The sequence below is a fragment of the Rhynchophorus ferrugineus genome, unplaced genomic scaffold, assembly GCF_030347505.1.
Source record: "Rhynchophorus ferrugineus isolate W39M unplaced genomic scaffold, kcgeb_rfMv2 rfM6, whole genome shotgun sequence".
Taxonomy (NCBI): Eukaryota; Metazoa; Arthropoda; class Insecta; order Coleoptera; family Curculionidae; genus Rhynchophorus; species Rhynchophorus ferrugineus.
Window position 1 is genome coordinate 36,591,602 of NW_027472585.1, and position 18,496 is coordinate 36,610,097.

At 31.8% G+C, this 18,496-nt stretch overlaps 1 protein-coding gene across 14 annotated transcripts in view; it reads right to left on the reverse strand.

Moving 5' to 3' along the window:
• PDZ-GEF (PDZ domain-containing guanine nucleotide exchange factor) overlaps positions 1-18,496 on the reverse strand; it is a 178,270-nt gene that overhangs the window by 110,358 nt on the left and 49,416 nt on the right. For all 14 annotated transcript variants that reach the window (XR_013006336.1, XR_013006338.1, XR_013006339.1 and 11 more), the window contains exons 2-3: positions 658-1,093; positions 501-584 (exon numbers count right to left, since the gene is read on the reverse strand). Coding sequence is in view for 9 of the 14 variants with exons in the window: in XM_076408778.1 (XP_076264893.1) it covers positions 501-584; positions 658-950 (377 nt within the window). In the remaining 5 variants the exon portion in view is untranslated. The remainder of the gene's footprint in view (positions 1-500; positions 585-657; positions 1,094-18,496) is intronic.

Consider the following 18,496-nt stretch of genomic DNA (forward strand, 5'->3'; position numbering starts at 1 on the left):
GATAAATCATATATGCTATAGCAAATAATTTATACTTATAAGAAAACTTTATATGATCAATGTAAGAAATAAAACTATTAAGCAAGACCTTAATTAAAACTTAAAATGTAGTTGTCCTCTCCATTCATTATTTGAATAAAATCCTGTAGCAAAAGCACGTTTCTTCACTGTAGCAAAAGCACGCACATTCTTTCTTATCATAGTAGCTTGATATTAATAAAGCATTATCAAAATCTATTATAACCCCTTAATATTAATGTATCTAATTGAATAAAAAAGAAGACCCCCTGCTACTCTAATATTCAATCAAACCACTCGAGACAAGACCGATACGACGATGACTAACTACACGTAGCTTGTTTATAAGTCAATTAAATTACTGGTTCTATTTTGTTTATCATTTGCGGTTAAGCGAAATACGATATTTAATTGAATGATTCATACATCGTAGCGAAAAGTGGGACGAGCAGTTCCTTGTTGCACTTTCAGTCAATATTTACCTGGATCTCGGTAGAAACATTGATCCATCGATGAAAACCGATCCTGACAGAAGTATGTACCAGCATGTTGATAATTCTCCCGTGCTGAAAACAAAAAATAAACATTAGAAGGCCGTGAAAGTTATCTATAGCACCATCTAGCGGAGGAAATACTTACTAGTACAGAACATCATTGGCCAGATGTTTTTCATAACGCACCACCTTGCATAAAGCACGCAAACTAGAATCGCGGAGCGATTGCAGCGCCTCCAACCCGCTGAGGCCGTAATAGATCACCTGCAGATCTTGCAGCGAGCGACAGTGCGGCGGCCTGGCAAGCGCGCGCAACCACATGCCTTCCCAGTCCGTCATGTTGCTTCTAGATGGCGGTAGTAGGATGGCATCGCGAGGAGGCGGATCTTTCATCGGCAGATCATCAGGTCGCGATCGGTTAACTTCGTACTCGGGCATAAGCGCTACCGTGTTATTTAACTCGCGGGGTTGAAACTCATATTCACACCGGATTCGGATTATCGAGGGGTTTTCATCACGGGGTTAGGGCTTGCCTGATTTGCCATTTTTTCGGTCTATCCATGATTTCCACTGCAGCATAACTGAAAAAATAGATTTATATTAGTTTCTTCATAACGTTTACATAATTTTTATTTATTGCAAGATATATGTATGGTTGCTAAAAATGTTGGTTGCATAATCTCTTAAATTATATAATAAAATACTACATTATAAATACTTTATTTTTTGCTTGATTTACATCAGATCTAGTAACCAATTTATTATTTATAAGATATCATTTCTTTTATAATCACACCAACAAATTGTTATTGTCTTTTATACATTTTTATTGGACTATGTAATTCCGTATTTTAAAGTTCTTTTAAAGTCTTGTTATTTGACATTGATTTAACAGAAGACGTTAATTGTTAAAAAATGTTAAAACATTGTCTGAACCTTCAAAATCTACGTAAATTATCCAATTCAAGCTTAATATATATTACGTCATAATAAAAATACAAGTTTTTTAACCATAAAAATGTTTCTCAATTTCATTTTTAAATATAAAAATTCAGTTATGGTTTATTTACTATTAATATAATTACGGAAAAATCGACAAAAATCTCGAGAAAATATAAATAGTTATAACTAAATGGTCTCAATGAGATGAAAAATACAAAAAATAAACAACTAATTATGAAGAATAGAAATAAACGGATTAAATTGAAAGAAATAATATATATTAACGGAGACATTTCTAAAAAACAGGCAAATACAGTCAAAATCAAAAAATAAAGCGACGTAGAGAGACAAAACTGTAAAGATAGGAAATTTTAAGCATATAATACATGGAAAATGTGAACATGGAACACGAGAATAGAAGGATTGGAATGGAACAAGAGGAGATATTCAAAAAAATAGCTATTGGAGAGAATTGAACACTGGGAAAATTTAGCCACAAAGACGACAAAAGCCATGAATGAAATATGTGCAGAATGAAGATGGAAAAAAAGATGAAGAAAGGTGAGAGAAGTGTTGAAGATATAGAAGAAGATGAAGAAGTAGTTAGGTATACTAAAAGAAAGAATCTGACATTTATAAAATGATGGAACGAAAGTGATGGGGACACCTTAATTTGTGTGGTAGTGATGTTGGTAAAAGCAGTAGACCATTGGCATGAGTAAGCTTCATAATAAATGAAAAGCTAGAACCAGAACAATTACTCAGAAAAATATTAACAGTCAAACTGAGAAAAAAATATGAAGCCAGAAGACCATCTTTATTTTCTTTATATAAGCATCTTTACGTAAAACCATACATTTTCAATATATAAGTTATATAAGTTAACACGAGGTTATGTATAATAATAGCCTTATAAGCATTTTATATTCTCTTATTTATTTATTTATATCTATTTGTCGTGAATGTGATTAAATGCCATAGCCTAGTCATGAAATAATATAGTAGGTGTTGACGCTGCTGTAATAAGTAAAAACAATTATCATGTTAAATACTACTCTATAAGTAATATTTAGATTACTAAGTATTTGTTACTTTCATACATTATATGCGCGTATAGTATTGTAAGTCAGTTATTAAATAATATACAACAGTATGAAGGAAAAATAAATAATTAACAAATTAAAGTTAACCACATATCTTGTACAACCTGTTTTCCAATATTAGGTGTACTAAATGTACGTACGTATGTACTGTATATTTTATTAAATCTAGATGTTATCCCTTTATTCTTTATATTTCCAGAATTTTTTTGATTTTTTGGTAATTGGACCTAGTATTAATTTATAATAATTCATCAAATTTGATGGCTAGCGATTGATAAAACTCGTCCTATATTTCTCCACAACAGTTTCCTTTTTAAGATAATTCGTTTTCGTTCAAAAAATAAATCGTTTTATAGATTGTACCTAAATATCAGAAGTTTTTCCAGAGTGGAATTCCTCTCTTAGCAAAAATATGACAATAACAGAAACTAGAGATGAAATTGGTTTCTAATAAGAATATCTCTCAATTTAAAACAAAATGTAAATATAAAATATGTAAATAATAATAAAATGCTTCCAAAGAAGTATGTAGATATATGAACATCATATGCATCCAACAGGCTCTTGAAAATTAAACAAGAAAATAATTATGGTGAATTAAAAGCAATATGAGCAGAAATGGGTCAATACAGCACCCTAGGACCTATCTTTTATCTGCTACAAAATGGCTTAAAAAGCTAATGAAAGACCTAAATTTCAAGAAACTACGATAGTTTCATTTGCAGATGACACAGCACTTTCAATAGTGGCCAAGAACAAAACACGACTGTAAAATGCTTCAGGCACCTAGCCATAAAAATGATAGACCAAGAAAAGATAGATATCAAGTTTACCAACAAAATGCTAAAAACTCAAGACGGTTTTGAACTTAAATGATTTGGATGTCAAACTGAAATGGAAATAACGAGTTAACAAGAAAACAGATGAATTGAAAATAAAATTTAATGAATCTATGTTGGCCCCTTGGCCGGAAATCCAAAATGTCAATACACAATAAGACTTTAATATAACATTAAGTACCAAAACCAACATGACTATACGAAAAAATAACTGTGGGAAGGGCAATTTTAAGGATACTCATATATTCATTCGTATAACGTATAGTACAATAAAACGTATTAAACCATTTATCGAAATACCAAATTTTCAGTTAGGATTTCGAAATGACCACTCAACAATCGATCACAGTCGCTCAACAGAGTAACAGCGGTTGGTGAAAAGACATTCGAAGAAAAGAAATACTGCCCTGAAATATTCCTGGACGTGTCACAAGCTTTTGATCGGTTATAGCATTTGAGATTAATATACAAAATGAGCAAATTGCTATCGCGAAATTACTACCTACCGCTGGAATACTATCTTTTCGAAAAAAATTTGGGGTCTCGCATGAAAAGGCATTCTCAACACTTAAACCTATTTTGGTTGGAGTTCCACAGGGTAGTGTCTTGGGATCACTCCTATATCTGCTCTATAATGCTGATATCCCAACAACAAAGGAAACAGTACTTGGAACATTTGCCGACGACACAGTTAATCATATCAAAAGATGTACCTCTGTCTAAGACTGTAGAAAAAGTACAAGTAGCTGTCAACAAGACCTACAAATGGACTAGAGACTGGAAAATACATAATTATATCTCTTGACAACAATAACTGAGGGAAAGGGGCTATTCAGTTACTACTAGACTGACTGAAAGAGGACCAAAGACTTAAGAGACCAGTGTTATATGGAATTAAATAAAACATAATACCCTAGCAATTTAACACCTAATATTTAATTTTATTACTTTTGCACATAAAATATATCACGCTGTATATTCTAAACCATCAATTGTCAATCCAATATCTGATCTAAAACTACCACACTAATATTCCGATATTAATCAGAATTGAAATTAAAATAAAATTAAAATAACCCCCAATTTACTAACAATTTATGGATGTTTAAATTGATTAATTACTGCACCAATTAGTATCATTAACTAGACATTAACTTTTCATTACTCTACGTGCGAGAATACGTTCATTGAGCGAATTTGTTTTGTTTTAATTATGACTGGAGCGCATCTGTTAGTGTCTGCCGAAAGCTTAACTAAGCACGCTCATCTCTACGAGCCGTTGTTTCGGAGGAAATTATTTGACGGCCTCCAAATTGCGTTTGCGAAATGTTTTTGTGTTTATTTCGGTAGGATCCGAGACGAAATTTACGAATATGTTCCAGAAATAAAAACGATATTCAAAGAAACGCTGTTATTGTTATTGTTAGATCGAAGATTCTAATTATGTCGGTTTGTAGTACGAGAAAAGCGTGACCCAATTGGAAAACAACTTCGGATATTTAGAAAGTCTTGCTGGTAGTTAACGGAAATGAAAATGTTTAATTTGCTTCGATAATAGTTCTTCTTTGTCGTCGATTATTCGAAACAAAATTGGATAAATGGGAATAAAGAAAAAATTAATTGCGAGATAATCTTAATTATTTTTGCGAAGGTATAAATCACATCGAAACTTTTTATCCTGCTGACTTATTCTTTAATTATTAATAGTTTGAAAAGTAGAACAGAAATCAATAACAAGTTTGCATCGTGTTTTAAGTTTTATTATTTCTAATCACAGTTGTAGGTACTCAAGTTATGAAATATGTAGCGCTTTAGCGCAAAAACCTACAGACATGATATATGAGGGTAGTTTTATAAGTCAGTGACTTTTTGAATGAAAGATTTTTTCGACAAAAAAGCGTTTTATTTCTCAATATAATATTCTTTTAACTAAATACATGCCGACTTGGCGGCGCAGTGGTTAAGGCGACAGAACGATCCTCCTACTGTTGCGATAGTCGCGGGTCCGAATCCTGCTGGGTCATGGTCGTAAATGTATGTTTGTGATTGTTCTTAGGCAAGAGTGCAAAATTTGACAAGAAATAACCATCCCAGTCACGCCAGTAACCAGACTGGGTAAGACCTGATGTTTTCTGGGATGGTCTTCTGGATGGTGGGTGTATATATATATACATATATATATATATATATATATATATATATATATATATATATAATATATATATATATATATATGTATATACATATAAAAAATGTGCTGACTTCTTCGTTCACACCGAATCTCTTACCACCCAGCCATTTCTTCAGGTTTGGAAATGCGAAAATTCGCAGGTCATAAATCTGGAGAATAAGGTGGAGCAGCTTACCCGTGCGTTGCCTTGATCGAACAACACCCTTTTTTCACCAAAAGCGGTAGTTTTTCCTTCAAACCAATATCAAATCTGCTCAAAAGTTCTGAATAATATTCGGTCTCTTTGGTGAACATTCATCCAGGTAAACGTATGACGTAAAAGACGCAAAAAATTGTTCATATTCTGAAGGAAAATGAACATCAAGTACTTTTTGGAAAAGGTCATACGATTGGCCTTGTTGGCCACGCTGATGAGCGATTGTGAGCAATTGCGACACCCATCGCGCGGATAGCTTTTTCATAATCAAATATTCACGTTAAATGTGATGCTTGAAAGTGTGATGCGTCGAATTGAGATGCCTACAGCTTCAGCCACCTCACTTGTTGATGTGTCCGATCGTCCGATATCATTTATATGATATCGGAACAGAACTCAGTAAACCACTTTTTAGCTATTGACGTTATTTTTGCCCTAATCAGCACACCTTTTGTCATACTTTTCCATTTTTGATAAAATTCAAGAGTGTCTGCTCTCAATCGCTATCAAACACAAACGAAATGGTGCGGCTTGCTCAAAAACCCACAGTACTCTGTCATCTTATTGGCAGTTGGCACTTGAGGACACTAGTGATCTATTTAAAGATACTTCGCGCGAAATTAAAAAAAAGACTTATCAAACTGCTCTTGTATATATAAAAGTTTTAGTTTATAAATGATGTATATAAAAAATGTGATGGGTTACTGTTAAAGTTATAAATAGATTACCACAACAATAAGTATTATCAGCGCCAAAAATCGACAAAACATAAATGTACATCTGTCAGATTAGCTTTCATTAATAACAAAGTCTAAAAATAAATATCCTCACTGAGTGTATTCCTACAGTAAAAGCAAACATTTTATTTGTATAATATACAAAATTTATATTGCTAAGGAACACGTTTTATTAGTATTTCACTTTCGATACATTGAGTATTTTGAGTAAAACCAAATATTTATGCAATTAAAAACATACTGAAGATATTTATAGAATTTACAACCCAATATGAATAATTGAATAAGTAGTTAATACAGGAAATACTAAAAATGGTTCTGATTACTAGGTTTCCCAGTGAAAGCTGAATGTCGATAATAATCAGTTTATATTGTTTTCAATTTCATACAAATACAATTTTCATTTGTTTTTGGTTTCTTATTGCTCTGAGAAATATGTAAAAAAATAGATTAAGTTTTAGTTTTTTTAATAGAAAGAAATTGTTAAAACTCTTGGAGAAAATTACAGAGGGAGTACGACTTGAAGTTCAAAACCCGCCAGAAAGATGACTGCCAACAGACAATAAATTTATCACAATGAAATATTTAATTTAAAACGAAAACCTCAAAAATAATTCACGGAGTTTATACAAGAATACGCATTAATATAAAATATGACTTTGTTTTTAATACCGAGAACTGTGAGTTTCTCTTCATCAGCCAAAACATATTTTTAGGTTTAAAATTAAATTTTCTATTTAACATTTCTTTCTTGGTGTGCTTTCTTTCATTTGGCGAAAAATTAATAGATTCTTATTAAATATGTTTCTTTTAAAAACTGAGGTTAATTATCTAATATTAAAAAAAAATGAACGAATGCTGGTGGACAAAGAAACGTAGATGCAGATGGTAAATAGCGATAAGGAGATTAACTTTCAAATTTCTTTTCCAAATATTTAAATAACCGAAATTTGTTTTGAAAAATGATATTATCTAATGAATATTTATACCATAAAAATATGTTAACTTTACGGTTAGAAATAACGAAGGTAGAATTTTAGCTATAAAAAACACGGATTATTTGTATTTGAGTTTCGTTCGAAATCTACTATAAACTATCTGATAAATATGAGGTGATGGAGGCAAAAATGGAATTGATGGCTCTTTGAACTTCAATATTGTGCTGTTGGAATGGAGTGGATATTGTTCAGAAGCCAAACGACTAAACAAGGCTCTCCAGCTGTTGCACTATACTGCTTGGCTATTAATTAACTTGTGAATGCAGTGATTAACAATAATCAATATTTAATTAGGATGGAATAATTTAATTCTTGGATATTATTTAGCTCTTATAGAACTTATTTACAGAACCAATCAGTTCAAACAAATAGCTTTTGGAAATTTAATACAATGGCTTAATGGATGCCTGCCGTATAGTCCTGAATTGCATCAAGCATAACAAAAAAAGAGTCTTACGTTGAGTAATATATGGAATTAACTATTAAGAATAGATAAAAACGATAATATGAACTCTCAACGGATAGAAGTGAAATAAGTAATACACAAACAATCTAAATTATTATTTGAGCACTAATGTGTAATAAAATAACTAGAAGAAAGAAATGGGGATACACATGACAGAAAAAAAATGTATACGATAAAAAATAGGACACGTCACTAAAAAGAATATACCAATTGTTTTTACACTAACTATAAAAATAAACAAGAAAGCATTTAAAGGAAGACAAATAATAATTAAAAAATAATTTTACACAAGGAAACCAGAGAAATTGGAAAATTGCCAAATATAATAGAAGCAAGAGTACAAGAAAATCGAGCATTATATTAGAAGGCCTTGTGCCATGTTCAAATGCAGTTCGAAACTTCGAACTGACAGATTTATTGCTCTCGGTTCTATGGTTTGAAATTTTAGAGGATCTATAATGTAACGTAAAAAAGAAACAAAAGTACTGGTTTTTGCAAAAATTGTAAAGGGTAAAATGGCGATTATACTTTGCATTCCAAAAGATCACCCTCTAGTCCAAAAATGGTTTTTAAAAGTAAACAATGATAAACTGAAGGGAATCTCTTAGGATATATCAAAATGTAAAAGAGTATTGCTTAATCAAGACTCTATTCCTAATTGCTAGTAAATTTAAATAGTAAGTCTTTCATTTCATTTTGTGTGCTTACAAAAAATGCACACAAAAAATATCAAGAACTAAGTGTAGATGTGGTAATAATAATTACGTTTTTATAGGGACAATTCTACATATACTTTCATATTAAATGTAGTAGAAATGGAACATTCTTCATTAATGTTGAATGAAGGGGATATGCTTGACATATATTACATTTGATGTCTTAAATAATAAACATTTCTTGTATATTCCCATTTAAAATTATATTATTGGTCTATTAAAAATTATCACATTTGTTTAAACATCAGAATTGTTAGATTTGATAAGATTTTCTTAATGTTTTTTATATGAATTTAGTATTCAACTGTTAAATATGTTGTTATTATTATTATGTATATATTTTAAGAAATAAAATTTTAATCAAAATATATTTTTTAAAACTCCTGCTATAAATATTTCCGTTTATCGCGCACTCCCAAGAAAGAAATCGCCTTCTGCCGACTTAGTGGCGCAGTGGTAAAGGCGACAACACGAAATCTGCTGGGACATGGTCGTAAATTTATGTTTGTGATTGTTTAATATTTGTGATTGTCCTAGACAAGAGCGTAAAATCCAATATGGAAAATGATCCCAGTCACGCCAGTAACCAGGCTGGGTAAGACCGGATGTTTTCTAAGTTGGTCACTCGGCAGTCGCTAGGCTTAATACCGAGGACCGTGGCTTGGAGCCCACGTTAAACTGTGGGTCCAGACCAGATAAACCCCTAGTTGGTAAAAGATTAATTAAAATATATTGCCTTCTATGTATGTTTATTAGATGACCATAACCAGTGTGTGTAAACTCCAAACTGAAAAGAAAATGAAAAGCTGATGTATAACAAAGAAAAGATGAGGGTTAGAAAAAACATGAGAGTGAAGAACAGAGAATATTGGTTGCAGAGTAAACACCAAAGGAACCCGCTAATCATTCGCAGACTTTTTAATGGAAATATTATTGGTATTCAATATAAGAAGAAAAAAACATCAAAAATTTAAAATTAATTATATGTAATACATAAAACAACAAAATTAATTTCGAAACTAATCAAACCGAAACGAGGAATCAAACAATTAATTTCATACGCCGCCTTGTTTTCACTTCTTGTCTTTTCTTTCGCACGTGGGACGATACCTAATTGCAACCGCTGCTACATGACGATCATCAAGCCGGGTAATACGAGTTAGTTCATTATTATTATGTGGATCTGACTCATGATCGGCTTTATCTTTGTCGGTCGTGCTCGCGGTCCTTGGGTCCGGCCTGCAACTCGGGAGGCCTTGGACCATTGTCATTAAATTAAAGCACTTTTTAAATGTTTTGCCTTTTTGTATTCGAAACGTTTATCGCATTTAAGATAATGTTTGTAATGGCTCTGCGGAATTTAATTTTTTTAAATAGTCAATAATTAAATAACTCTTAAACAAATGAAGTTCTTTAATGTCTACTTCGTTCTTGCAATATAGCTACTCGACAACACGCAGGAAATTAGAAGATTGAAGCGAACCAAACTATACGAACTTCTATAGGGTACAAGTGTATTCTTAATTTTAGCTTCAGTTGTTTAGTTTTACTTTATTTGGATATATATATATATATATATATATATATATATATATATATATATATATATATATACTGATATATTAATGCCGTACTCGTCTTGCTTGTATATTAATTCAAATACAAAGAACAGCAGCAATAAATGAATTTGTAAATTAAGATTGTACTAAGCATATCTAATGTAAGATGAAATTAATAAATAAATAAACGTTTTATTAAAAGAAAAGTTTAATACATAACCATAAATTATAATATGTGAAAGGGTTTAGAAAACAAAAACTATTAAATTACTTTAAAAACTATTTTATTTAACGGAAAGAAGCGGCGACTGGTTGAACGATAAAACAAGCTTTAAAACAGATGGCCCTTGCAAAGGGTCGCGATAGTCAGGACTTAATAAGCATTACCTAACACCTGCCTCCTAAAGAAATGGCCACAGTAATGTACGTGGTTATTATTCCGTCTGGACAGAACATAGTTGTTATAAAAATTGTTTGTAATATTGTATCTTCGTCCACCAGCTTGCCTTCGGAGATCTTCGAAATAGCACTGTTTCTACACAAAATTCCATGGTATGCACTTATGGAATGGTTTTCCAAGTTTTGGTGATTTCAAATTCCAATAGTCTATGGATAAGAAACTAAGTTACTACAATCCGCTTTCGGTGGCCTTTCACCCTGAACTGCAAGCTTCTGTCCAAATTACGGTAGATTATATTAATTCACAACAAATTCTGTCTGTCTTTGGTAGCCTTACACTTTTAAAAATGTTCTATTTCAAGGAAAAAAGGCGACTTCTTGACCGGAGATATAAGGCGACACTGATGATTCTTATCTATTAGAAAACGGACCTAGCCGTCTCTGTCGTTCACAGTTCAGATAGTTTTAAACCAGATGGCCGGATAGTCAGGTCATATTACATAACATATATGTACTTTAGATATAAATTTAGTTATTTAGGTTGAAACTGGATTACAGCCTCTTATTTATCCGCACATTCTTAACATATAACGATTCAGGTTATTAAGTGTTTAGGAAACTTGGTAGTTATTCGTCCATTATTTTGAACTTTGGTTACAACAACTTATATCAAGATGGAACAGGCGTTGAAGTCACTTATTGACACTTTTTTAGATTCTCTCGGTATACTCAAACTGTTAATACAAATATCCTATTTTAAGAGAAAACATCGCTCTATTCCTGGTAATTAACTGATAAAGAAGTTGGTCAGTAGACCATCTTGTTCCGAGCACAATTTCAACCTTGAATGAATGAATTTTGTCCACCAGAAAATACTTTAATCTATTTTCTTAGGCTATTTTCTATATGGGCATATCATTTAATTAAACTAAAAATACTGTTGATACGGCATTGTCGTTTCATCACATCAAGCAGCTATTTTATTTATTACGAAAATGTATTTCTGTTTTTTATATATGTTAATGTATATTCATCCTGTAATGTTCAAAGTTCTTTTAAAGTTTGTGGTGTCTGTTCTCTTTCTATTATTTACTTCCGTTATATGGCGATACTATTTATGAGGATAGTCTACAATATATAGTAATAAATTAATAAAAAAATCCAAGTTGTCTGTAACTGAAGATATGGTACAAGTCATACAGTTGTGGTTTTATGAAAAAGAAATAAGTTCAAATACATCAGATTCTTAAAATATTAACAGAATTTAATAATAAAATCTGTATATATTATTATTCATGCAAACAATTCATTCGCATCAAACATTCTTTGTCTTATTATACCAATAAAGACCGCTATAGTTTTAATAAATATATTAAAATCAAAATAGCAGAATATTATATTATTTGACATTAACCAATTAGCGATTTTAATAATAATTCTAATACAATATGAAATAACATTCATTGAAGCTAAATACCCAAAAAAAGAAAAGGTTAAAGAGGTCACTTTAACGTTATAAATTAACTTTAAAAAGGCATTTATGGACAAAAATTGGTACAATATATATTAATCAAAATATTTCCAGCATCTACAATTTTTTCCAATCTTTTTGTCAACATGGCTATATCACATCGAAAGAACGAAGTTGAAGTATGACTGAGCGTCGTCACGCAAGAAGATGGTTTTGCCTTTGTTATTCGCTATTGCTTTTTTTTATTTCTTTCTTCCAACAATACGTCTTTCATTTTGTTCAATTGACGTAGGTAGATATATGCAGTAACAATTTCAACCGGTTTTAGCAGCTCCTAGTGCACTACACTTTGCTGATCCCTTCATATGCACAAGAAAACCTTATGGCCATGTATATTCAGTGGCGGTGTCGATGTGGATGGGTTTCCAAGGGGTTTCCTAATTTTTCACTTGTGATGATCGTAGTAGACCTACTTTTCATCGCAAACCATAAAACGCCACAGAAAACACTTCTCTTTTTGTCAGACTAGCAATGAAACCGCCTTGTTGAAAGGGTCCCGATTATAATTTTCAGTTAATTCGTGTAGTATCTATTTTCCTTTTTGTAACCTCCCCATCGCATATAAAGGTCTGGCAACAGTTGATTCATCAACTGCAGAGCTATTTGAATGTTCTTTGAACGTTTAAAGTGTGTTTTCGATCAAATAAGTCTTGCAATTCACTGTCACTTTTAAGTCACATCAAAATTACCACTTTTAAATCATTGAAACCAAAACCAATAATTGGGAAATGACGGAGCAGTCTCACCATAAGTGATCTAAATCTAAAAGTGTTTTATGGACTTCGACAGCATATCTCTATACATCAAATAAAGTAATAAAGCAGTTTTTAACGTTTCATGTAGATATTTTATGTAGAAATAATATCAAAACTATCGCATTTTACAATTAGGTTAGGTTTTTTTGACATTGATATGACACAGTTAGCATCCACTGTGTTCTGGCGTAAAATTATGCTGAATGTGAAAGTTCAAAACATTTACGAACGGACTTTATATGTTTATAGTTGACCCAAAATGTGTCAAGCTATCTGAACGAATTATTTGTTATTTAAAACATATTTATATCTTAATAATTGAAAACGCAATTTATTTGGGTCTGTTTCCAACGGGTTACGACCGTCTAAACCCAAAAACACAGATTTGAATTCGACCTCTGTAAGTGGCCGTTGATGATGATAACTGGCCTGTCTTGCTGTCTCTTCGGTCATCTCTCTCTTTCTCTCATGCTCGCACGACTGAATGGCCGACTTCGAGATATTACTTTCTGCATCTTCCGTTATATGTAGCAGCAACATTCCTTTTACTAATCGCCTGAAACTACGATAGTTTCTTGTTTTTTTTTAATTCGCCTATCGCCAGAGAGACGAGTCGCAAAAGATCGGTCAACTTTTTTGTTAACTGTTTTAATATTAATTCGGTTATGTGAAAAAATCGATTAGTTTTCCATTCACATGGCGTCCGTCACGAGTCCGATCGAGGAAACTGGCTTCAATAAAATATTAGTGTAGTGATTTTTTACATGATTAAATAATAACACTGTTAAATTATATAACAACTAGCGACCCGCCCCGGCTTCGCACGGGTGCAATGCTGATACTAAATTAAATACACTACAGAAAAAATATGAACGTTGTATATAAAAACATAGCGGCCCGCTCCGACTTTGCACGGGCATAAAATATATATGCCTATGTCACTCAATGAAAACATGATTAAAATCGATCCAGTATTTTTGGTTCATTCATTACTGCCCTTGGCCTGCACGCATTAAATTTGGAATAAACAATTCCTCTTTCCCTATACTTACTATGAAGATTTCCTGCTATCTTTGGAATATCTAAATTCATACAATTTTTATTACATTACACATTTTTAAACGCAAATTTTAAATTTGTAATATCTCCGAAAATATTTGTTTAATTTACATGCTGTAAGGAACCATATTGATCTATATTAATTGCACACTGTATTTAAGGTACTTAATTCGATAAGGATTAATGCCGTATTGCTTAAAATAGCTTCGTAAATAAGCCATTTTCTCACGTAAAAAGTAAACAATAAAAATGGTTAATGTGGGTTATCCCTAAAAGATAAACATATACCATCATGGACTTTTTTGTAGACCTTTTTATGGTGTACAATACTGTAGTACATTAATTTGATCTAACTCGTAGGGTTAGGCAGCGTTTTAGCTAATTGCTAAATAAGCTTAAAAAAATAGGTTAATTTACGACATCACGTTAGAAACCTCTAAAATTAGCAATGTTGCCTTAGTATATTATGCATGTATTATACATATAAACCTTCCTCTTGAATCACTCTATCTATTGAAAAAAACCGCATCAAAATCCGTTGCGTAGTTTTAAAGATTTAAGCGCACATAGGGATATAGGGACAGAAAAGGCGACTTTGTTTTATACTATGTAATGATTATTATTTTTGCATTTTAATGTCCAGAAATAATGGTTATTTACCTCAATCGGTTTCATAATAAGTGTATGAGTGTACCCAGAAAGGAAAATATCATATTTGAAAACAGAAAAAAAAGGTTATTAGGTTCTTGTATGTATTCTGATCACTTATTCACTTTAAAAAGTTATTCTTTGAAAAAATTGGCACAATATACATAAATCAAAATATGTTTCATCATTTTCTATATATTTTTTTATGAATTTTTCTACAACATTGTTTTTTGTTTTATTAATTTTTGTACACAAAAATGTCATTTGTAAATGTCCACTGGCACTGAGATATTTAGTAGTAAGTTGGCAACACTGACCTACACTTTATGTCAAATTGTCAAGTCTGTCATTTTCATTCTTAACCACTTATTTTTATGGAACTTGTGTGTGATAATTAAGTTTATTAGCATGAATGTTCTTACTTGATAGGACAAGAATTGTTACTATGACAAACTTCTGCTTATTTTAATGTCTGTAAAAACCAGACTTGATTGGTTGCAGAGTTGCAGTTTGAGGCACTTTGTTGTTATCGCATCACGACAAAAGAGAGCCTTCTGATACATCTGAAACTGGCTTCAATTGAGCCATATTGCCTTAGCCCTAGTTACAAAATGAATTGGTTGTCAGAAAGAATCACAACAGAGAAATAAGCAATTCATGCCTTAGAGGCACAGACCCATTTTCCATAAAAATCGTTACGCACTGCGCGTCTCGCAACTTAAGATCGACACCGCAACATTTCCGTGGTTGGATAACGTCACGTACCTAGGTCTCCACTTCAACCGACGGTTGGGTTGGCATTCCCAAATCCAAATAACAATACAGAAAGGTTCGGGAATAGCAAACCTGCTATCTTCTCCGATGATGTTAATTCGGTCCGTACTACTCTACGGATCTAATGTCTACTTTCAGTTTGCTACACCCAACTAGTCTATATCTTATACGCTCCATGGTTTGTCAGGAATAAGCATGGTCGACATGCTGGGGGCTTAGCACCGTGTCACCGCTAACCTCCACCTTTTCCAGGCTGAAACGACCACATCCATCGCTGCAGTCATAACTATTGTCCCTATATGACAGTATCCAGTCGTGTGTTAACTCAAGTTCGCAAATCAGTAGTTAGTTGTACTTATCAGGAACTGTAAAAAGATTGTTATCTTGGCAGGTTTTATTCATTTCCAAACAAGATGCTGAATGTCCGATAGTACATTTAAAAAATTCATGAAAGAAAATTCTTCTTTTTCTGGTTAATAAGCTAGACTAGTTCTATTCTATTTACATGACCCTGACTGTATTTTGAATTTTTAATAAAAATTAACCTAGATATCGCTGATCAAAATCCATCACAAGTACATAATGTATTGAAACAAAATTTTTCATTGATCAAATGAAACTGAAATGTTAAGAATTCTAAACATTCTAAGATTAAAAAAAATAGCTTATCAATATTTACTCAATGTAAGGTACAAACGATATTGAGCCGTTTAAAATATTACTACTTGAATTGTTTTATATTATCAATAGTGTTCAAACAAATAAAAGCACTTTTTTGATTAGATATATTATGATTCATCCAAATATCTACTTAATTGTTAAAGAATGTTATCAGTTGGGTAAACATAGCGAGTTCCTATTAACAAAAAGCTCCTGATATCACTTTTTATAACCAATACAAAATAAAATATGTTTAAATTATATACAATGATTCATATACATTTATATATTATGATAATACATTCATTTTGAAGGATTTGAGAATCAAATCAAATCAAAAATTTTCTGATAAGAAAAGTTATATCAATTCAATCAATTTTTGTAAATAAATTGAGTTCGGTTTCATATTCACTATGACGCTTTAGGGGTAATACATTTAATGTTTATAATATTTACAATAACATTCACTTACATTGATAATTGTAAAATAGTGTATTAGTTTGAAAGGATTTATATTTTATCTCAAAGTTATGCTATTAGTTTTAACATTACAATATTGTTAAAAAGTTTTTCTTTTTCAGTTCTGCCGACATAATCGAATTAGAGAACAAAATAATTTTAACACTATTTTTCATAAAAAAAAACAGTTACAGACAATGAATAGAAATCGATAAATATATACACATTTTTTTTATTCAACATAATTCCATTCAAGGGTGATATATAGCAACTATTCTATACCATTTTTGTAGTACGATTTGTCCTTTGGTTCATAATTCGACGAAAATTTCTTCCCAGCGAGCATTCTTTTGAGATCTGAGAACAGGAAACAGTCGCTGGGGGCCAAATCTGGAGACATTTTTGAAAATCTGAAGAGATTCTTGCCATCGTTGTCACTGACTTGTGACACGGTGCATTGTCTTAGTGAAGCAGCACTTTTTTTTTCTTTAAATGCCGCCGTTTTCGGCAATTTCGTCCTTCAAACGGTCCAATAACGCTATGTAATGGCTGTTGATGGTCCTTCCTTTTTAAGTTAGTTAATGAAAATTATTCCATGCGTATCCCAAAATACAGAGGCCATAACCTTGCCAGCTGACTGTTGCGTTTTTCCACGCTTTGAAGCGGGTTCATCGTGGGGAGCCCACTCGGATGACTGTCGATTGACTTCGGAGTGAAATGATGGAGCCATGTTTCATCAAGTCACATATCGATGCAAAAACTCGGGTTTATTACGCTTGATCATCTTGAAACATTGCTCTTAATCATCAACTCGTCGATGTTTTTAGTCAAAAGTGAGCTCGCGCGGCACCCACTTTGCATAGAGCTATTTCATACCCAAATATTCGTAAATGATATGATATACACGTTCAGTTGATATCTTTACAGTGTTTGCTATTTCATTCAGATTCAATTTGCGGTCATTCAACATCATTTTGTGTTTTTTTAAATGTTTTCGTCGGTAACAACCTCTTTTGGACGTCCACTGCGTTCACCGTCTAAACTTAGCATACCAATCCTTGATGGTTGATTTTCCGGGGGGATTTTCGGCATCAAGCCAAGTTTTTGCTTCAATTGTATTTTTCCCTTCAAAAAACAATATTTTATCAACACGCGAAATTCCTTTTTATCCATTTTTTTTTAACAATAACAGAAGTAGCTTCACTCAAAATGCTATAATTCACAAACTAATGATACAACAGCTGTCAAATTTATACACGCATCTTTTGAGGGTTAGGGCAAACTAAAAAATGTATGGATTTAATTCTAGTAGCGCCATCTATGTGTCAGGCCGGGCTTGACTATGTGTAACTTTTCAAATGACCTGTTATATAAATAAAAGAAAACCATGATGACTTGAAAAAGTTTGAAAATAAGTATTCTATTAAAATTTACTTTGTATTTGATGGTAATTTAGGGATATTATAAGCTGTTTAGTTTATCTGATTCATTCAGAGTCTTCAAAATCATGTAACAAGGCCTGTTTAAAGGTATTAACGGTGCAAATATTTAGATGCAGTGTAAATAAATCATAGCCAATCAGAGACAAAAAAAATGTTCGAATTTAGAAAATAACACTTCAAAATTTATTTTAGGGTCTAGTGCAATGCTTAATATATTGATAATTATTCTTACCTATTTTAATTAAATATTAAATCAGTACATTATAACATATATACCGTTACGAACAAACGAGAATCTGATAGCTCTCGTGTTTGATTTCATTTGTTTTCGCGATATCGAATTACAATATGTTTAATCAAGAAGAAATTACATAATATATTTGAACAATAAACTGGTTTTCATTGGAACGAGGTAAAATTTCAACATTTTCAGAAAGAGTTTTATAGATACATTTTAAAACTATAGTCTTTCATTCTATTCTATAAATTATATAAACTTTGTTTTAATAA